This window comes from Phascolarctos cinereus, unplaced genomic scaffold (assembly GCF_003287225.1).
Source record: "Phascolarctos cinereus isolate Bilbo 61053 unplaced genomic scaffold, phaCin_HiC Scaffold_3;HRSCAF=262, whole genome shotgun sequence".
Classification (NCBI taxonomy): domain Eukaryota; kingdom Metazoa; phylum Chordata; class Mammalia; order Diprotodontia; family Phascolarctidae; genus Phascolarctos; species Phascolarctos cinereus.
In genome coordinates this window covers 136,841,161-136,863,950 of record NW_027555736.1, presented here as the reverse complement: position 1 = coordinate 136,863,950, position 22,790 = coordinate 136,841,161, and the positions used below count along the sequence as shown (strand labels likewise).

At 37.5% G+C, this 22,790-nt stretch overlaps 2 protein-coding genes across 4 annotated transcripts in view; both read right to left on the bottom strand.

Moving 5' to 3' along the window:
• The window catches only part of FAN1 (FANCD2 and FANCI associated nuclease 1), a 45,138-nt gene extending 40,761 nt beyond the window's left edge, over nt 1–4,377 (bottom strand). The window contains exons 1-3 of one of the 3 annotated variants that reach the window (XM_078151180.1): nt 4,284–4,377; nt 1,967–2,172; nt 291–441 (exon numbers count right to left, since the gene is read on the bottom strand). The gene's annotated coding sequence lies outside the window, so the exon portion shown is untranslated. The other 2 variants (XM_020968596.2, XM_020968597.2) reach the window with 2 other exon arrangements.
• A 36-nt stretch (nt 4,378–4,413) lies between these two features.
• MPHOSPH10 (M-phase phosphoprotein 10) lies at nt 4,414–22,783 on the bottom strand. Its single transcript, XM_020968598.2, has 11 exons — nt 22,474–22,783; nt 18,130–18,784; nt 16,574–16,728; nt 15,840–16,005; nt 15,231–15,372; nt 12,372–12,439; nt 11,347–11,484; nt 10,232–10,342; nt 7,575–7,682; nt 5,623–5,853; nt 4,414–4,663 (listed from the first exon to the last, which is right to left on the bottom strand). The coding sequence occupies exons 1-11, from the start codon at nt 22,572–22,574 to the stop codon at nt 4,514–4,516; spliced, it is 2,025 nt and encodes a 674-aa protein (XP_020824257.1). The 5' UTR covers nt 22,575–22,783; the 3' UTR covers nt 4,414–4,513.
• Between the last annotated feature and the right edge of the window lie 7 nt (nt 22,784–22,790).

Sequence of the window (22,790 nt, the reverse complement as noted above, 5' to 3'; positions counted from 1 at the left end):
TGCTCACTTCACTCAGCATCTGACCATACAAGTCTTTCCAGCTTTTTCTGAAGCCAGCCTGTTCATCATTTCTTATAGCACAATAGTATTTCATTACATTTATCTACCACAACTTGCTCAGCCATTCCCCAATTGATGGGCATCCTCTTAATTTACAATTCTTGGCCACCACAAAAAGAGCTGCTGCGAATATTTTTGTATATGTGGGTCCTTTTCCCACTTGTATATCATTAACATTTCTAAACTAAAACTGCATGATCATAATCAATAGGAACATTCTGTTCACATACCATAAATCAGTCACATAGACTTTCCCAAAAACTTTTCTTCTGCCCATTCTTTGGAACAGCACTGATATAAAAGAGGAAATACCAAATTTTTATTTTTGTTGCTCGTGTTAATCTAGAATCCTTGTAAAAGCTTCCAGGTACAGCCTGCGAACTGAAAAGTAAAAAGAGATGATCAGATATGAGTATTCTGTCCCCAGAATCCAGATCGACCAAAGTATCCAAAATACTAACAGCTACACTTAACTATTCCTCTGAGTTCTCACACAATTAATTCTTACATAAGAATTCAGACTCCAAAGGATGACTAAGAAAACAGGGTTCCCAGTAATTTGGAATGTTTCTCTAACTTAAGAGACTCTTCTGGTCAGAAACGCAGTCCTTTTCCTTTCTTAGGTCAGTGAGGTGGCTAGGAGACACAGTGAGTGAATGGAGACCCAACTTCAAATCTACCCTTACTAGTTGTGTGACCATGAGCAAGTCATTTAACCTGTCTGCCTCAGTTTCCTCAACTGTAAAATGGGAATAATAGCACCTACTTCCCAGAGTTGTGAGGATCAAATGAGAGCTTAGCACAGTGCCTGGCATACAGCAGGGACTTCATAAATATTTACTGAACTGAACTGGCACACAGACTTAATAAATGCTTTTTGACATAACAAGAGAACTAAATAGTTCCTTGTGTACACTTGCCTCTACTTCCAGTTGGGAAACATACCAAATATGGGTTTGGGTGTGTGTGTGTGTGTGTGTGTGTGTGTGTGTGTGTGTGTGAAGCAATTGGGGTAAGTGACTTGCCCAGTCACACAGCTAGGAAGTATTATGCGTCTGAGGCTAGATTTGAACTCAGGTCCTCCTGACTCTAGGGCCGGTGCTCCATCCACTGTGCCACCCAGCTGCCCCTCCAAATATGTATTTTTGCATTTACTCATTTGTATGATTGTTGTCTTCTTCCAGTAAAATTCAAGTTCCCTAGGGGAAGGGATTCCTTAATTTTTTGTCTATTTCCCTAAGGACAAGCATACAGTAAACGTTCAATAAGTGTTTATGGATTAATAATAAGCTCGGAGCTGGATGCGGCCGTAGGGGCCATCAAATTCAGCCTCATTTTACAGATAATGAAACAGGATCAAAGAGGTCACTCAGTTAATAGGCACGTGTAACAAAATTCGAACCCAGGTATTGCTGACTCCAAATCCAGCTCTCTAAGCCCTCTTCTACCTACCTGATCTAGACTGTACTGATTTATCAGGGTACGTGTTGTCTCCCCGCCCCGCCCCCCAGTACAGGGTAAGGTCCTTGAGGGCAAGCACTGCTCCATTTTTGGCCGTCTCCCCCAGCCCAGCACAGAACAAGGCCCACAGCAGAGTCCTGGACCAACTCTGGAGGGCTGCCGGGCGCAGGAAGGCCTAGGATAATTACAAAGGAATTGGGGGAGGGGGAGCCGAGGTGGGGGGGAGTGAGGTCGCCTGGTCTGTGTCCTCCCACCCCCCATCCCGGGCGGCACATGGTCTCCTAGAACGCGCCCGATGCGCGCGCACCTCCCACTACTCCCCCAATCCGTCCTGCCCCGCCCCCCGATCAGTCGCGATGGAGGGAGCAATGAATTCTCCAAAAGTGCCGGAGTTAGAAGTGCCCAGAATCATCCGCCTTCTGCCTCGCGGTTTCCCTTTTCTCACCTGGTTCCGCGCTCCAATGCTCCCCAGACATCCTCAATCTCTCTCTCTCTCTGTCTCTCTCTGGGCACCTTTGACCGCGCAGGCACAATAGGAGGAGCGTCGAGTGATCGATCCCTTTTAAACCTTTGGTTGCAGGCTGGAGTTTTCCATTCCAAGTCAGCTGAAGAAAGTGTTCTGGTGGCTCCTCTCTCCCTCTTCCTAAACAGCTAGGTGGGGCAGTAGATGGAGCGATGGGCATTTAATCCTGAAGACATAAATTCAAATCCAGTCCCAGCAAATGTAAAATGGCGGGATGACAATAATAGTACCTACTGTCAGATTAAATGAGATATTTGTAAAGTGCATAATAGGCCCTTAATAAATGCTTGTCTTACCTTGGGGTAATGAGTGCTTTGTACAGAAAATATTCAGGCTGGACCTGGGGTTTAAATCCAGCCTCAGACACTTACAAGTTGTGTGGGGCAAATCACTTAGCCTCAGTTTCCTCAGCTGTGAAATGGGGATAATGCTAGAACCTATCTCCCAGGGTTGTATGGCTAAGATGAGCAATTTGTAAAGCGTTTCTTCCAACCGTAAAGCACTATATATGCCATATATATTTTGTCCAAATACCATTCAAACATCCATGGCGGACCTAAGAATCACTTTCACTGCCTTGGGTTTATTTTGCTATACTCTTTCAAAGTTGCTTGAGGTCTCAGATTTGAACATAGGCCTTTAGGGGACTTCCACTGCTTTACAGGTTTGTTTGGAGGATCAAATGAAATAATGAGCCAAAAAATGTTTCCCAAGTGCTATGGGAGCCATGGCTATTACAAAGACACAATGAAATGCACACATTATCTGCAGACAAGTAGAGCTAGGCAGAATCACTCATCAAGCCTGGCTTCCTAGCTCAGGGGCCTCCCTGACTTGTATCTTCAAAGGGAAAGCAGAACCTAAAGTTTTCTGGTTTTCACCGAAGTTTCAACATTACCTGTTCTAACCAGAAACTTTTTAGTTCAGCTTGTTTAAGTAAAGGCTGTGGCCGACCATTAATCATGCTTATAGTGGCAGCTCAGTGGCTCAGCAGAAGTTGGACCTGGAGAAAGGAAACCCTGAGCTGAGATATGACTAGCTGTATGACTGTTTCTTAATCTTTCAGTTTTCTAAACTATAAAATGGAAATAATAGCACTTTCCTCCCAGGATTATTAGAAGTAAGAGGGATATTTGTGCACAGTGGCTGGCACATAGCAGGCACCATTTAAACGCTTATTCCTTTCCCTCCAGACTCCTTTTTTTAAGATCAGCATTGGAGAGGTTCTGCTGAGAATCAGCTTTAATACCAGTTCAAACTACAGGTATCTCCTGTAGATTCCCTCCAAATCAGATTGTCAGGAACTGTTTTTCATCACTGATCTCCAGTCTCCCTTATTAGAACATATAGGGGTTTACATCTGTAATTTGCTACATTAAATTAAAACTATGGGAGGATGGTGATTTAGATGGCACTTTAATCCACTTCCTTTTTTTTCAGTTCCTTCCTGTTGTTACTCATTATCTTGTCCTCTATTGATCCCAACTATGGATCATTACTGGTTTAATTTAGATCCCTCCAAGTTCAGGTGAAAACCCAGCAATTCTGAAAACAAGGCAGTTTTCAACTCTATGAACTGAAACCCTCCCTAATAAAGTGTTCCAGAAGTGCATTGGAGGGGTAATAAAAAAAAAAAACTTTTAAAAGTTCAAAAACCACTCCTTGGTCCCTCCCCATTATGATCCCCACATAAGTAGATCTGTGCTTTTCCAAAGCTACAGACTCTATTCTTTGCCTTGATCAATGACTTTGCGCAGGTCTGCCATTAATTAAGGGCAAGTCTAGGTGAAGGTGTGAATGCATCAGTACAATACATCACCACTGCTTTAAAAAAAAATTCTAATTTTGATCATTTTATTGACCAATGAAATAGTTTCACCTACAAAATGCCATAAATTTTGTACATCACCTCTAATCTCACCACCATGTTACTAACTCTGGCTTTAATTAACACCACCTCCCTCAGCCTCTACCCTTTAATTGCAGGGTCCAGAAGGCAGAGTATCAAACTCTTCCCAAAGCTTTCTTTTAGAGAGGGCAGAAACTGGACTTTCAGCTCACTCCCACTTTGCTGTTTGGCCTGGTTTCAAATCCAAGGAACAAGCTGCCCCAACTGCCAGGAACACCCTGGTGTCCTCCCCTCCTTGCCCTCCACCCTGCTTTCCTGACTCCTTTTGTGTACTGTTACTCCCCCATTAGATTGTAAACTCCTTGAGGGCAGGGATTATCTTTTTATTACCTGTATCCTCAGTGCTTGGCACAGTGCCTGGCACCTGGTAGGCACCTGATAAATGTTTAATGGATTGGAAGCATCACTGCTTTACAAACACCTACAGGTTTAGTCTTCAAAACTGAAGAAACCACAAATATTTGCTATAAAGAAAAGAAAAATATATCCAAAATTTTATTAAGAAACAGGATGATGAAATCAATATTTGCTTAGTTTAATATTTACATTATGATAAAATGTTACAGCTTGAGTTTATGAACAGAAATTTCTTTTTTCTTCTTCTGCTTTTTTTGTGTTTTCTTGGCATCCTGTATTTGCATTTTCACTTGATCTTGTAATTGAGAAAAGAAGGCTTGAGATGACTTCAAGGCCTTGTCTTTACCTTCATCCTGCAATAAGAAACAAAGCGTGTATAAAACAAAAGTTTATTTTTTACCTAATTGAAGGCCTATTAAAAGTCATGTAAAAAGTCATATACCTACACCCAAATATTAAACTCCTGATTTTTTTTGATGGAGTTGCTACAGTATAATTTCTAAATATGGTGGATTTCTTTCTTGCTCTCATACATGTCTCCCCCATTTCCCAACAAAAGAATTAGGCAAACCATCACTTCCACCAGAAATATAAATAAAAGCAAACACCAGTCAGTAGCTGATCTTACTTTGCAGACACAGAATATGGTGTTATTTGTTTCAGGAAGGTAGGTTTCTAAAAACACAGCAATTTCAATATAGGAATCCAAATTTCATCAATTCTCAGTCTATAACATTGAGAAAGAAGTGTATACAAGTGCAGGGGGATAGAAAGAGGCTATAAAAAGTCAATAAATTAAGCTTCTAAGTATTTAAACATTTTACTTTCTGAATCAAACACCAGTAAACAGTAAAATAAATAAATCTGGTGCTAAATGAAGCTGATCTTTTGTAGTTAGTTTTTTCTTTTGATTTAGTGACATATTTTAGTCAAATTTTTCTTACAAGGAAGGAAATAATTACAAACAATAAGGCCTGAAGGGCAAAAGAGCTGTACTAAGTTTCCAAAAAAAATATATGAAACAAAATATAACCAACCTAGCATTGTGAAATTCATAATTTAAGTCAATCAACAATCTACCTAGACTGCTACACCATCAATTATTCTGTTACAGCATACTCTGATTATAGAATTATAACTAAAAAGAAACTTAGATGCCATTGAAACCGACTCACCCAAAAACGAACTGAAGCATAGGTGTATGAAGGTTAGCCAAACACAGCAGTCATCTTGACATATACTTTTACACAAATGCTCTCATAAAAAAAAAAGTATTTATGTTTCTAATCGGTCATATTAAGCCATGCCTTACCTTTAGTATAGAAGCTTTGCCTGCTTTAGTTAGTTTCTTTAATTCTGCAGATGCTGCTGCTTTGCTATATTTTGTAGACTGTTCAGGTTTTGTTTTTGCTAACATTTTTTGCCGTTTTTCCTTTTCTCTTAATTTCATACGCTTATGATATTTCTTCTTTCTTCGTTCTCGTTTCTTGTCTGTGACAGATTTCTCTGCATCTGTTTTTATGTCCCCTGCCTTATTTTTCTCCTATAAAAACAGAAACAATACCTCTCATTCACCCTCAAAATTCAAGGAACAAGTAGAGACAAGTAATCTCATTTTACAGAAAAAGAAACTAAACTACAGTAATAACAGCCTCATAATTCCAGAACAAATCAGTGACATAAATCTGATATGACATGTAGGCAGTCTTCCAAATTATTATTATTCTTTTTTTTTTCCTTTAAGGCAATTGGGGTTAAGTGACTTGCCCAGTGTCAAATGTTTGGTGTGAGGCTGGATTTGAACTCAGGTCCTCCTGACTTCAGGGCCAGTGCTTTATCCACTGCGCCACCTAGCTGCCCCTTGTCTTCCAAATTATTAATGGACACATTTCAAAAGCTACTTTTAAAATTTATTTTTGAAAATATGAATCACATTTTTCCATGGAAATAATAAAATAAATTGGAGTTGGGCTCCCAGACTGACCCACAATGTAGCTGAACTGTGATGATAATCAGTAAATCACTATTCATAATATTTCAGTGGGAAAACATGCTTAAAATTCCAAATTAGGATTCAATCCCAAAAGTAAGGATCAACCACATGCAGCTTCAAAGATGAAATCTTGTTAGAAGGACATGAGAACTAACAGCTGAAGATAGGATTCATAGTATCATAGACCTTTAAAGGATTTTAAAGGCCCTCTAGTCTAATCCCCTAATTTTGCAGTAAAAAAACTGAGGCTGAGGAGGTTAAGTGATTTGCTCAAAGTCACGCTGGTGATAAGTGGCAGAGCTGGGATTTGAAGTGTTTTTTTTTTTTTCTGATGCCTACAGGACTAGGACTTGTGACAGAATGGGGCAAAGACTACCATCCCTCTGCCACACAGGCAAGGAAGGGGAGTGAGAGTGCAGAGACGAATAAGAAAGGACTAGTTTCTTGGGCAGAGGCTAGCAGGACAGGTAACTCATTGTCTGAAGCAGCCATTCAAATGTATAAAATATTTGTACATAAAAGAGACTGTATCCAACTTTTAACCAGATTTTCTAATTCCATTATTAATGCCAGATTTCATTGTTAATAAAAGTTAAAAAGAAAAAAAGTCTCCCAATAGATTTTTTTTTAACCAACGCAGTTGGCATGGGGTCATTTAAGATAATTTTTGTTACTGAAATGTAACATCAAAAAAAAAAAGAAAGAAAGGCAACATCACAGACACAATTAAAATTATATCTTTTTTCTTGGTTCAGACCTGTGGATTCAACTATCTTCTGTCTTCATGGACACAGATTAGTAATTCTTCCATAATTTATGATTTAAAGAGTTGCCAGAGACCCTGAGAAAATAAGTGACTGACTTATAGTTACACAGCCTACCCTATAATCAGAGGCACGGCTCGAATAGGTCTTCCTGATGATGCCAAGGCTGGCTGTCTATATTCTACAACTGCTGCCTCTTTTATTAATCTTTTAGGCATTTATGTAGCATTTGATATCCACTAGCTGCTTTTAACCCTTTTCTATTCCTCTTGATAACCGGGAAAAAAAGATTAAGATTTAAAATTTAAACATTACATTACAATATTATCTGTGTGAACATCCCTAGAAAAGACAATGATAACATTACAGTTATAGACTATATATAATCTATTATAGAAACCCTCTCTTCACAAAGGAAATAAGCAAAAAGGGCATTCCAAAGCACAAATACCTAAATTACAAATGTGTAATTTATAAAATTGTGTGTTCTCAACATTTGCTTCTTACCTTGATTTCCTCTGGAGCTAGAAGTGCTGCATCACTAACGTGTACTGGCGCTACTTCCTCCATAGTTATAGCAGGAAGATTAGAGACAATTTTAACCTCTGGAACAGGCTAGGAAATGAAATAATAGAAAATAACATTTCAAGAATCACTCTAAAAGTACAGAAGAGTAGTTACAATGCTATTGTCCTGAAATCTTGTAAGGCATGTGTGATATAATAAAAATATGCATAAATGAAGTAACATTCAGGTTAAATACTTTGATTACCTAAATTTAAATACGATCACATCAAAATGGTCCTGATAAAATAATTGTGAAGTCATCAGTTTTTTGAGACCTGCCCAAAGCCAATTTTTAGGAGGGAAAAAGAAAATCTAAGACATTACAATCTTCAGATCCTGATGAGGTTTGTTAAGGAGGATATGAGAGATGACAGCTGAATCAAAGAAACATAGATTTAGAACTGGAAGGGACTTTAGAGGCCATCTAGTCAAGCTCTCTCATCTTATAAGTGAGTAAACTGAGGACCAATCAGTTTAATTTTGATATCTGAAAAAATACTAGAATACATTTATCAATCTGCAAATACTCAAAAGAAAACAAGAGAGTCAATAGCAACCAAAAGGCAAACTTACTTTCTCTTACAACAGAAAGACACTTTTGGTTATAAATGGGATTATACATTTCCTTTAAAAATTTTTTGATGCTTAAAAGATGTAAGGAATTATCTATATGTATACTGTGAGTATCCATCATTATGCAAAAGTTATACAACTATTTTGAGAGGTTAACAGCCTCTGAATTTGCCCAACATTTTCTTAAAATCAATTGGTTCAGCACTATGTGCTGCACATCACCTCCATAACTCTCAAATCCTGTTGGTCTTTTCTCTTTACAAAGACACAGTTACACAGTTCAAACTAGTTTAAAAAGTAAAAAAAAAAAAATTAAACAGGCAAAAACCAGTTTGAACTGCTAAAACCAGTCAAAACTGGCCCAAACCAGTTCAAATGGTCCCAAACATCAAAAATCAATGCAAAAGTTCCAAACCAGTCAAAACTGGTTCAAAATAGTCAAAACTAGTTAAAACCTGTCAAAACCAATTCAAACTGGCTGAAACCAGTTCAAAATGGCCCAAACCTGTTCAAACCAGCCAAAAGCCATTAAAACCAGCCCAAACCAGTCAAAACTGGGTCAAAACCGGCCAATACCAGTCCATACCAGATAAAACCAGTTCAAACCAGTTCAGACTGGCTGAAACCAATTCAAACTGGTTCAAACTGCCTGAAACCAGTTCAAACTGGTTTAAGCCAGCTGAAACTACTTCAAACCAAAGCCAATTTGAACTGGCCCAAACTGGCTGAAACTGACCAAAACCAGTTTAAACTGGCTAAAACTAACACAAACCAAAATGGCAAAAACCAGTTTGAAAAGAAAAAAAAATTCAAAATGGCTAAAACCGCATAAAACTGTTTAAAATGGCCAAAAAAAAAATCAAAACAAAAAAATGTTCAAAACAGGAAAAACTAATTTGAAATGACAAAAAGCAGTTTAAGCCAGTTCAAAATGAGCAAAAACCAGTTTAAAACAGGTCAAAAACCAGCTCAAACTCACTTTAAAAGTTTCATAGTTTAAACAGGCAAAAACCAGTTAGAACTGGCCCAAATCAGTTCAAACTGACTGAAGCTATCTGAAACCAGTTAAAACTAGTTCAAACCAGTCAAAAACAGTTCAAACTGTTTCAGACAGGCTAAAACTAGTTCAAACTGGTTGAAACCAGTTCAAATTGGTCAAAACCTGTTCGAACCAGCTGAATCTAGTTCAAACTGGCCAAGAGTTCAAACAAGTCAAAACCAATTAAAACCGGCCCAAATCGGATCAAACTGACCAAAATCGGTTTATATCAGTCAATGTTTCTTTTTTTAAAAACCTATTTATTTTCAGTTTTCAACATTTACTTCCACAAGATTTTGAGTTCCAAATTTTCACCCCATCTCGCCCCTCCCCCCACCCCAAGATGGCACGCATTCTGAATATCCTTTCCCCTAGTCTGCCCTCCCTTCTATCTCTCCCCCCCATCTTATTCCCTTCTCCTACTTTCCTGTGCAGCAGGATATATTTCTTGTACCCCATTTCCTGTATTTCTTATTTGGGATTACATATTTTGCTTGGTCCAAGAGGTAAGAAGAAAGACATGAATTCACATGACAGGGAAGCAGATGTAGAATCTGAACATAAGGAATAAATTCCTAAAAACTAAAGTTATCTGAAAATGGAATGGGCTCCATCTTGAGACTGAGCTTCTTATTACTACAAGTGTTCAAACAAAAGCAAGTTAGGGACATCACTCACAAGAAGTGTCATAAGTGTCAAATCTAGGGAACACTGAGGAAAGCTGGGCCTTAACGGATTGACAAAAGTTAGATGAGCGGAATGGAGAGGTAAAAACACACAAAAATGAGCAAGGGCACAGTGTTACGGAAGGGTAACAGGCACACTGGTGAGAAATACATGGTAAAATAGGGGCAAGGAAGTGGGGCAGTGAGCAGCAGTGGGATGTGAAAGGCAGGTGGGAGTTAGATTGTACAAAGTTTTGTGTATCAGACTAAGGAGCAAGTCATCTAGAATTCACAAGAATCTTAAATCCTAATATACTTACAGGCTTAGGTGTAAAATGAAAGTCAGAAAGAGCATCCAGTTTTTGGAAGAGTGAATCCATCATCTTCTGAATTTCTACATGCTCTGGGTTTTCTTCTTCTTCTTTCTTTTCCTAAGGTGATGAATTAGGTAACTGAGCTTAACTCAAATCTCAGAACAAAACAGTACTTGAAGACAGTTGGGCTTTTGTTTTAAGGGGCATTTTAGGAGGCCCATTAACTGCTACATATAGCCTGCCATCTAGTATCTAATTGCAAGTTATCTCATTCAAAAATAGCATTCCTAGAATGTTACTGAATTTGACAATAATTCACAAATTTCTCTATTTTCCCTATTAAAATCATTACCACAGGAAAGTCATAGTGTCTCAAGTATGATTAGGTAAGAAACAAACAGGAAGGTAAACGGCTATTTGCCCCCATGCTCTAACTCCAAATCTTGACCCCAATAGTTGTTGGTCTCTAAAACTTCAAAGGAGACTAGAATAGCTCAAGGACTGAATTGGAGTTTGGGTCTATTCTAGGAGAGGGGTGGGAAAGCTCCACTAAACCCAAACTCCAGATTAACTCCTGAGTAGACACAAAATTCTCTACCAGCTCCAAATTATAGAATGCCTTCAACTCCTACCAAATCTAGTAAACTTTCCCATTCCCAAGCAAAATCCGAACATTTTGCTAAGAAATTATATAATGAGAATTCATTCAGTTAGTATTTACTAGAATTACAAGTATATGACCTATCTTGTTAATTTATGAAGTTTTCTTTACATAATTCCATTTAGCTAGGTGGTGGTGGAAATCCCATATTCCATAGGAATAAGTTCATTTGGTTCCTTTTACAAACAGTATGCCAATTTTAAAAGTACCACTGAAAAGTTACAACAATTATAAAGATTGTTTCCTTTATCCTAGGAAAGCTGAAAAATAAAACCCTATCAAAAAAGTATTTTTATTATTTCACAGAAAACACCTTCAATAAAAATGTTACTTTTCTACCCAAGTTAACTAGGTAGAAAACCTACCAATCTAAATCACTTCAAGAATGAAAAAAAAAATTCATGAAAACCCCTAGTTTCTTTCTTTAATAGCAAAGGGTTTGTGCTACAAGGTTTCTTACCTGGTTAAGTTTGAGGTATTCCTGCTCATAAATTTCTGCAAGGCTCAATTTACTCTTTTCATGATCTAATGTCAAACGCTTCTTATATTCAAATGCCTCCTCCTTTGGTCTTTCTTTACGTACTACATCATCCCAAGCCTAAAAAATAAATAGGGGAATATCTTAATTCAATAATTTTATATTATGGTATGGCCTTCCTAAATTTGCAGGGAATATATATGAGGGAACAATTCATTTCTAAAACATGACTGTTTTACTGTGTTTCAACAAAAGCAAAAATAAATTCTTCCAAGATGTTAATAATACTTGTGCATAAAACACTCAGATTTCTGCTCTCAGATGAGAGCTTATTTAACATAAAGTCTGCCATGAAAAAACAAACAAAAAAATACTGAAATATGCTTTGTGAAGGGAAGATAGAGTATTTCTTATATATTTTACGTTAGGGAAGCACAGATAGGTGAAGGGACATATAGCTAGTTAAGCTTTATTTAAATGGTCCCAGATTAAGACCAATCAAACAAAACTTTTATTTACTAAGTATAAAATGATCAGATGTTTAATATTTCTAAATATAATATAGACACACGAAGTTACAAGATGTGTCTAGAGCAAGGATCCCTATGCTGTCTACCATAATCAGACTGATTTCAAAGTCCAACAGATGTCACTATCCACTCTTTCCCTAAAGGCATTATAGGGAGGAAACACATGGCTTCTAACCACATCCTGCTCCTTGTACCTCCTCAAAATTTAAAATATCAGCAAGGTACCAAAGCATGGAAATGGCTTGAGCTGTTGCTCCTCATTTCACCCCATATTAATCACAAAGAAATGAATGAATCTTCATAATAAAAAAGGTTGTAAAACCTTGTCAAAACAACTCAAATTTTTAATGAAAAGTGTATAAAAATATTTGAGAACTGTTAAAATAAACAAAAAACAAAGATCATTTCTCCAATCAACACTCAAAGAATCATATTCATTTCTGGAAATGTCAGTGCTATAAATGAAATCTTATTAACCTGATCTTTTATCCTTTGTTTGATGATATCCTCAAGTTGCAGAGTGGTTTCCTCAGTAATCACAGGTGCTACAAAAAGAAACATAAAATAGATTATTAAAACAGTAAGTATTTAACAACAATGCACTATTATTTTTAAAAATATTTCAATACCCATGTAGAGGTCCTTTCTATTGATCACAATGCCTTGGAAAAACAAGTCTTGTACCAGGACTATCTGAACTAAAACAAAGTTCAAGCCCACTTTAAATCAACTGATGGAAGAAAGAAAGTCTACAGTAGGAGTCAATGAGTTGGACTGTAGTTGATTCTGCTACTTCCAAGCTATAAAACTGTGGACTCTGGGCTTCAATTTCCTTGGCAATTAAGAGGATAGCAATTAATAGATAGGAATACCACTTGTGCTGCCTTCCTTAAAAGGTTCTCATGAGAATAAAATAGCACTTGTGAAGGTACTTTTAAAAACTAAAGATCACTAACAAGATTTGTGAAATGCTATTACCATTAACTAGTATATACGGTGTGATGAAAGTAAAGAGACCTTTATCTGCCCCGCCCAAACCTATTCCCAAATAGCCAGAAAAGCAGTTTTTTTTATTTGTGTGCATGTGTGTATGTGGTATTTCTCAAGCTAATCACCTTGAGAGACTATTCTATAATGTTGTCATTGTTTAAAACATTAAAAAAATTTTGTTGGGGAATTTCTGTTAAAGTCAACTTAAGAATCATTTACATTACATATTGGTTTTTTTTATTACTCAATTTAATGACTTTCCTCATTCTCCATATGTAGTTTCGAATGACTTTTGGCTATTTCCAAAAATCAGAATTATGTTCAAATGACAAAGATTTGACATCACTGGGGATATTAAAGAATGTGACATAGGCTCATGGACAATTCTAAAAGAGGCTCCAAATAGGTTTTAACTAGAATTATCAATGTTGTGGTGAATACAAAGGATTCTAAGACAACTACCTTAAAAATATAAACACTCAATTGCCTAAGTTCTATTTAAAAATAAAAAAAAATATACCAGTAATAATACTTTACAACTACATATATCCCAAGCAAAAAATCTATAACATCCCAATGAAGACACTGTATTTTAAATTTGTATTGTCACATTATCACATTATACATCACAATCTAAATAGTTTCCCCCATCATACAACAAAATTCTAAGTATTAAACTCCAAAGCACAGTTTATCTGTAATAAATGGCATTTATATAGCGCCTTAAGGTTTGCAATGCGGTTTTCATAAAAAACCATTATCTAATTTGAGCCTCACAGCAACCCTGTGCTGAGCATTACACGTACCTACATTTTTACAGATGAACAAAGTGAGGCTGAGAGTGGTTATTTGACTTGCTCAAGGTTACACAGTATTTGAGACAGGACTCAAACCCAAGTCTTCGTGATTTAAAATCCAATACTTTGTCCATATTATGCTGCCTCTTAGTTTAATGTATCTAATATGTTTATATTTACAGAGCAAATAAGCACCATTTTGGGCCATGGTAAGAGAAAGGTGAATTTTCTTCCACATCAGCAACTTCTGGGTCATGAAGCCAACCACTTGTGCCAGGAGATTCTTTTTGCTGCTTAAGTGGAAATATTAGTGTTTTACGTCTCACTAGAAACCCTACAAATTAGCTACTTACTTCATTCATTCTTTGTTAAGACACTCCTTTTCCCTAAGTATAGTGCTTTCGTCCTCAGTTATTCTCACAGGCTAACAGATCACAGGTCAGAGATTACTAACATAACTGGAGAGTTAGAAGGGACCACACTGGCCACTACTCCAACATCTCCCTAAAATACCTGGCAAGTAGTTTTCCAGCTTCTACTTGAAGATGTCCAAGGAGTGGGAACCTACCACTTCTTAAACCAGTCCATTCCAATTCTGGACAGCTTTAATTGCTAGGAAGGTTTTTTTCTGATATTAACCTTAAATTTGTTTCTTTCCAATCTCTGCCTAGTGCTCCTGGTTCTATGGGATCAAATACAGCAAGTCTAATGCCTGTCCCACATGATAGTCCTTCAAATACTTGAACGCATCTCCTCCCAAAATTTCTTCTTCTCCAAGCTAAACACCTCCAATTTCTTCAACTGATTTTCATATGACATGGACTCAAGGTCCTTCATTATCCTGGCTATCCTCCTATGAATACTCTCCAGTTAAGCAGTGTCCTTCTTAAGCCACAGTGCTTAACACTATATTCCAGAAGAGGTCTGATGGAGGCATAGTACAGTAGGACTATCATCCCCCTCTTCCTGGAATCTATGTCTTTTAATACAGCCCATGATCATGCTTCCTTGGATGCCACATCACAGTGCTAACTCACACTGGCCATGCAGTCCAAACAAGAACTATGGCATAATCATGCTTCTCTCATCTTTTACTTATGAAGCTAATTTTTTTTGTACCCAGGTGCAAGACTAACTTATTTCTATCAAATTTTATCATGTAAGATTCAACCCAATACAGCACTGGATCTGGAGTTAGGAAGATGTGAGTTCAAACTCAACCACAGACACTAATTATGTAATCCTAGCAAGTCACTTCACCCATCTGCTTCACTTTCCTCATCTGTAAAATGGGGATAGTAATAGCATCTACCTCCCAGAGCTGTTGTGAGGATCAAACAAGATACCTGTGAAGCCTTATTAGATCGCCCCACCCCCACCCCGTTTACAGAGGAGGAAGCTGATGCTCAGGGAGGTGAAGTAATGCTAAGGTTCACATAGGTAGGATTAAGCATCATTCACCATTTAGAAAATAAATGTTAAATTCCTTATCAAATATTATCTTAAATATGGCACATAAACAAATAACAAAGTACAAAAAAAAATTTACCCATCCTGACTGCATGGTCAAAATGTAATGTTTCTTCTAGAAGGCTGTTTTCTGGTCTCTTTTGTCCTGTCACTTCCCCTTGAAGCTGCCAGGGTTTCTGTTCCAACAACTCTTTCTCTAAAGATTTAATTCTTTCTGCCATCTGCAGATAAATGGGGGAAAATACTTATTTCATTACTTCGTATTTCATTTCACTCGTACGGTAGGCTCCATAAACACTGGTCACAATCCCTTTGACATTAATAAATGGCCTCTAAGAGGGGTGGGTGCCAAGCTGGGGTTAACTCTCTGAATATCTAGACCAGGCAATGGACAAGACTGGACCTACTCTTAAAATCTTCCCAGCCTGGCAGTATCTACCAGAACTTGTGCAGGCACAGCCTTCAAGACCAGTGGATAACCTCCATGCATTAGAAGAAGACTTTAATGAGTTAAGAAAATGTTATATTAATATTCATATAGTAATAATAGTTTACATTTATATACCACTTTAAAGTTTAAAACCACTTTATATACATTTTCTCAACCAACATTACGAAATGACAAGACATAGCTATTGCAAACCAAACATTTTGCTTCTTTGTACAATATATATTGGGTATACATTACCTTCTCCTGTCTTTGCTCAAAAGAGGATTTTACTCCATCAGAACTATTCCTTTCACTGAAAATATCTGTATCTTTGGTTTCTTTGTCATCAGGCAAAGCAAAGGTTACTCTTTTCCCAACTTTATGTTGTTTATTCTCATTTTCTTCGGTTTCATCATCTTCACCCCTAAACCACCAAGACATTTAGCAGAGGAAATACTATTTACATGTATCTTCTGTGAAAGGAAAAGAAAATTCTTTTCCAATAATAAAGCTTTTCCATTTTAAATATACCACACCCAACAATCTAACAAGTTTCCTATAGTTTCAAAGTCATGAAAACTTATAAAAACTCAAGAAGGAATCATTTTAAACCAATTCATATGTAGCTTAAAAAAAGAGTTCGTAATATTCACTTAATACATTAATGTTCAACAACATTCATTTAAACAAATATATTCAAACTGTTCATAATTTCTAATAACTGATGGCATAATGTTGACATGATTTTTATTAAAAATAGGAAACAAATCAAAGAACTGTATAGCAAAACTATAATGTATTATAAAGCCCTCCCTCCTCCCCCATCTACACACTGAGGCAAATACAGGTTCTATGGGGTTAAATTAACATCCTGCAATAATAAAAGTAATACCTTCCTAACTGAAGTCTATGACAATTCACATTATAACCAGACAAAAATTTATGGACAAATTATATTACACAATTTAAAAAGGATGATTCAAAATGCTTACTCTTCAGAAATTTCTTCCTCTTCTTCATGATCAGTTTCCTTATCCTCATCTTCATCCTCATCCTGACCCAGTTCATCATTATCACTTGTTGTGTCTTCACTTTCAACTGGGTCAAAGAAATCTTTGTATTTTAGGTTTCTGGAACTTTTACCTGACTAAAACAAAACATTTAAACCTTTTGCATAAGAAGAGAAAATGATTTTAAAAGATAAGCTTTTTAAAAGTTCTTTCTACATGCTGAATATTATTTTCCAATGAAAGTTAAAAACTGAAATTAGCATTTAGGAGTAAAAAAAAACAGCATGCAGTTCATTCGATGATTTTTAAGCATATGGAAATACTTAAATTTTTCAAGAGAGAACACAGAATTCTATATCTCAATATAAGAAAGATCAATTGATAAGCATTTACTGTGTTAGATATTAGAAATATAAAAATAGAAATTAAACAAGTCTCTGCTCTCACAGAGGATACAACATATTAAGGGAGACAAAATGTATATGTGTGTATATGTACAGTATGCATATGTACCTACAAAATAAATAGATCATAGTTGGGGAGGGGAAAGACACTGGCAGCAGAGAGCACAAAAGATTTCATATAGAAGATCTAAGTTTTGAAAGGAACCAGGAATTCTAACAGGCAGAGGTGAAGAGATAGTGAATTCTAAAAGAGGGCCATATTGTATCATACATGAGAAAACAGGAAGGCCACTAGAATGCAATAAGGGGAATATAAAAGGCAGTTTGGGTTCAGGTTGTGAAAGGTCTCAAGTACCACGTGAAGGAGTTTGTATTTGATTTCAGATGTAATGAGGAACCCTTCAGTTTACAGAGTAGAGGAGTGATATGGCCAGATCTGTGCTTTAGGAACATCACTTTGGCAGCAATTAGAGGACAGAATGGTTGGGAAAGACTTGAAGCCCAGAGACTAACTGGGAGGCCACTATAATAGCAGAGACAAGAAGCAATGAGGCCCTGAACTAGGAGGTAGCCTTATGGGTTGAGAAACACTTTGGATCCAAGAGTTATTAAATGTAGTATTGACAAGTCTTGGCAACTGATTGGATATTTTGGATAAATGGGACTGAGAAATAAAGGATGACTCCGACAAATGACTCAAACCTGGGTGACTAGGATAGTGATGTTCTGGATAGATACTGGAAAGTGTAAAAGGAGTAGGTTTGGAGGAAAGGTGAGAACAAAGATTAAGCACATCTATGTCAAAACTAAAAGAAATATTAAATGTACTTTAAAATTATTAAATTCTATAGGCCCTAACCTTTCTATTTTGGTTGGCTGAGGTTTTATGGGAAAGCTGAGTTTTATCAGAATAGATACTTATAACTCACATAACAATAAGATGGATTAGGACAAGAAAGTGATAAGTTTCATGAAAAATTTTAGGTCATTTTTATTTGCTTTAACATATCTGAATTATTCACTTGAGCCCTAATGAACTGTGAGAAAGGAAGCGCTTTTTATATTAAAGATATTTTAAATATCCATTTTTAAAAAAGGGCAAAACTTAACCATTAGACAAAAGAATAACTTTACCTTTTTTGGAGAGTCTGTAAATAGCTCACTATCTTCATCAGAAATAATTTCTTCAAAATAATTAATGTCATCTTCATCATCTTCCTTTTTTTCTTTCTCATCTTTTTCCATATCTTCCAAAAAGGACTCCATTTCAGACAATTTGAAAAATTTATCATCTACTATGGATTTCACTTTTGATTTAATAAATACTTTTGGCTTCTTGTTTTGACGTTCTAGTTTATCAATATCAAAGTCAAGATCAGAATCCTCATCACTAAAATCTGAACTTTTCTCTACATCAACTTTAATTAACTTTTTATTTCTCTTAATTTCTTCTTCAAGACCATCATTAACTAGATCTGACTTTTGCTCCAGCTCTGAATTCTGTTCTATTTCCTCCTTGTCAATATCCATCTCTGAGTCAACCTCTTCACTCTCTGGGAGAAGACAGAGTTCCCTGTCTTTAACATTTCCATTAACAGCTTTCTTAAAGTACCGTAAAACTGGTTCGTTCTGCAATTCTAGTTGCTGCCAAATCTGCTCATCATCAAAGTTTTCTATCACCAATTCTTTTAAAGGGCTCCCAAGAATGAAATCAGTCTTCAATGCTTTATGTAAATCATAAAGTGCTTTTGTTAAAGATGTAAAATTTACAGCCAACCCATCTTGGACACTATTAAGAGAGGAAAAGGTTAATGAATTTAAAATAATACCTTCCACATTTTTAAAGTCACAATTTTTTTAGCTTTTTATTTAGTATTTTATTTTCCCGTTTTTAAAACTTTGAGTTCTAAATTCTCTCCTTTCCTCCCTCCCTCACTGAGAAGGGAAGCAACTGGATATAAGTTACACGTGTGTAGTCATGCAAAACAAATCCCTAATAGTCATTCTGTGAAAGAAAACAAAGACCAAAAAAAAACCTCAAAAAAAATAAAGTTTAAAAAAAAGTATGCTTCAATCTGTATTCAGACATCATCAGTTCTTTCTCTGGATGATGGAATCCTTAGAAGCAAAGCTGCCCCCAGCCCCAATATTCTAACTTCCTTACGGGCCTCACTAAACAGTAGGCACGCCCTGATTTAACCACACAATCCACATCACAAGTCCCCAGGCTCAATATAACCACTGACCCTAGCTAGCCACTGCGCCCAGATCCAATTCATATATTTGAACAGGTATGTTCTTGTACTCAACCACAATCACATCAACCATTTAGCCCAAGACAGGACCACAATACCTACCTATCCATCTTGACCAAACAGGTCTAACCAATTTGGAGTGCAGCATGACCGGACGTTTGACCACCAAACCACAGAAAGGATCCATCTGCATTACCTAACACCTTAACAAATCTCTCCTGCCTTTTTAATATTCAAAATTTCTGTTATGTAATTACATCTTTACCCTATAAAAATCCATCTTGCTTTCACTGAAGTTGCTGGTTCCTCTTGAAACCTAGCCTGCTTCATGAGAGAGGCCAATCCTCAATGAATGCCTGTACTTAGATTAGAGGTGGGAATTCTTTGAGACAGTGCTACCACAATACACCATGAAACCGAAACAGTTTTTAGTGTCCCTGGGTGGACAGAGTCCCAGGTCTCATCCTACGAGACTAAACCAACCACAAGATGGGAATGGATAATATTTTTCATCATAAGTCCTTCAGAGTTGACTTCGATCATTGTATTGCTGAGAACAGATAAGTCATTCATAGATGATCGTCTTAAAATATCGTACATTTCACTTTGCATTAGCCCATTCAAGTCTTTCCAGGTTTTTCTGAGAGCATCCTGTTCATCATTTCTTATAGTATAATAGTATTCCATCATAATCACATACCACTTGTTCAGCCATTCCCCAACTGATGGGCCTCCACTCAACTTCTAATTCTTTACTTCCAGAAAAGAGTTGTATACTCACAATTTTAAAAAATGGATTAAACATAATCAAATGCCTACATCATTTTATTGAGTAATAAAATTGAGAGAAATTTTTCTACTCAGTAAGTTATTGTAAAAGTTTGTTGACGATGTTAAAAAAAAATCAACAATAAAACAAAGTTTAGAAATAAGCAAAAGAGTCAATTATTTATGCCACCCTTGCCCCTATTACCATTATTCTAGCTAATTAATTTGTTGAGGAACCATCCCACTCTAATCCATCTTCTACTCAGCTATTAAAGTCATCTTTCTAAAGAGCAGACCTGACCACATCACTCCTTTAGTCAATAAACTCCAGTAGGGTTCTATTACCTTCAGGATCAAATATAAAATCCTCTAGTTTTTAAAGCTCTTCATAACACCTAGCTCCTTCTTATCTTTCCAGTCTTCTTACACCTTACTCCCTTCCATGTACTCTATGATCCAGTGACTCTGGCCTCCTTCTTCTTCCTCACACAAGACACTCCATACTCCTTGCATTTTCCCTGGCTGTCTTCCACGTCTGGAAAGTTCTCTCTACTAATCTCTATTTTCTATATAGTTGTTTGCATGTTGTCTCTCCCTAATCCCCCATCCCCATTAGATTGAGTTCCTTAAGGGCAGGGATTACACATGCCTTTTTTTGTATCTCCATTGCTTAGCACAGTGCCTGACATATAGTATGTGCTTGATAATCACTAGCTGTTGTCATTGTCTTCCACAGAACTTATTGTGTTTGTAAGACATGTACAACATATAAAATGTTAAAATAACGGTGGCCTTATGAAATGCAATCATTAATGCACATATTCTGTATACTGTAGAGATTACAACCCATCTAAGCCTTTCTATCCTTTGCAATTCTTAAATGTGTCACCCATTAAATCTTCCAATGGTCTAGGATGCTTGCCTTAACAAAGCATAACTGCTAATACTTTAGGGCCTCTTACCTTATTTACAGGTACTCTCAGGATTGGAAGGGACATCCAGGCACCTAGCCCAACCTATACCTGAACAGAAATCCCCTCTATAATATGACAAACGGTCACCTAGACTCCACTTGAACTTCTCTGGTGGTGAAGAGCTCACTACCTTCTGAGAAAGCTCATTCTACTTTGGCCAGTTCTGACTTTTAAGTTTTCTCTCTTCACCTTTTGTCTACTGTTTATAGTCTGGTTCTCTGGTGTCAAGCAAAATAAATCTAATCCCTATTATGCAACAGCTGAAGACAGCTGACATTTACTCACTGAATCTTCTCTAGACTAGATAGTTCTAATTCCTTCAGTTGACCTTTGTTGTCATTAACAAGTCTCTTCTGAACACACTCCAGGATAGTGGAGGTTTTCCAAATTCTTAAACTCAGGTACTTCTTCCTCAGTAGAATTACAGAATCTAAAGACAGAAATGGAAGTAAGAGAGCATGGGGAACACATTGTACCCTGGACAAGAAATCCTTTTACTACATTATGGAAAGGCTCTGCATGAAGACTTTCAGTAACAAGGAACCCATTACCCTTTGAGGAAGACTATTTCATTTTTAGACAGTTCTATTAATTAGGCTGTATTTCCTTACATCAAGTTCAAATCTGCCTTTCTGCCACTAGTACCCATTACTCCAAAGGGAACCAATCTACTTTCTTGTCTACACGAAAGATCTTCAAATACTTGAAGGGCAAACCGTAACCCTTTACAAAGATTTCAAACTGATGATGAGACCTTGAAAACTCTGCGATAAATTTCACATGGAAATTTAGCAGGACTGGTTGATCCAATTGGTCTCGGTCTGTTGTTTTCAAAGCCCTTTGTAATATACCCCCTCTACATTTCCAGTCTTCTTACGTCTACCCCCCTTGTCCTCCCCCCAGGTACTCTTTGATCCAGTGACCCTCTCTGTCCCTGACCACGGTCATTCTCACTGGCTGTCCCCCAAGCCTGGAACTCTCTCCCACCCCCATCTCAATCTGCTCCATCTACCTTCAAGTCCTAGCTACAGGGAGCCTTTCCCGTTTACTCAACGCCTTCCCTCGATTGATTATCTATAACCTGTGTACAGCATGTTTGTACATAGTCGTCTGCACTAGATTGTGAGCTCCTTTGAAAACAGAGGCTGTCTTTTGCGTTTCTTTGCATCTCCGGCGCTTGGCAAACGTTTATTTGATGAAATCCCCAAATACTACCGTCACGAGGGGTCTGGTGGGTAACCCTTGGCACGTAGAGCAAAATCACTGGTCTAACTGCCCAGACTAGACTGTTGTAGCGCTTGGCCTCCACGCAAACTGCGATGCCTGGGTAACAACGATAAATCATCTTTTCTCCCGCCCCACACCACGGCCAGATGAGCCCAGGGGGAGAGGGGCGAGACCGAGAGCCTAGGCCTCGTGGCCTAGCCGTGGCCTCCTCTACGCCGTCTTCCCCCGGAGCTCTCGCACATCAGGATGCTTACGTGAGGAACTGCTCCGGATGAGCCGTGGAAGTGCCTAGCTCCTTCAGACAGTGCTCCAGGGTCTCCCGGCGTCTACCCCGTAAACTTTTCTTCTCCGACATCTTGGCTGGTCCACGTCTCACATGGAGCGGAACAGGAAACTCCGGAAACCGCTAAACTAAGAAGTCTACTCGTCCCGTGGGAACTTCCGACTATGGGTCAATGGTTCCGCAACACATAAGTTCCTAGGCCCCTCCCTCCGTCTCTGGCCTCAGTTCACGACCTATCGCCGCGGCGCCTGCGCAACAAGAAGGAGAGTCTGAGGGAAGTCACAGAGA

Excerpts from the sequence above, each read along its gene's own strand:
- MPHOSPH10 (XM_020968598.2), bottom strand. The coding sequence starts at position 22,574 with ATGTCGGAGAAGAAAAGTTTACGGGGTAGACGCCGGGAGACCCTGGAG. Across the intron at positions 12,440-15,230 it reads TGACCATGCAGTCAGGATGG|CACCTGTGATTACTGAGGAA; the intron begins GTAAATTTTTTT and ends TTCTTTTTGTAG. Across the intron at positions 5,854-7,574 it reads TAGCTCCAGAGGAAATCAAG|GAGAAAAATAAGGCAGGGGA; the intron begins GTAAGAAGCAAA and ends CTGTTTTTATAG.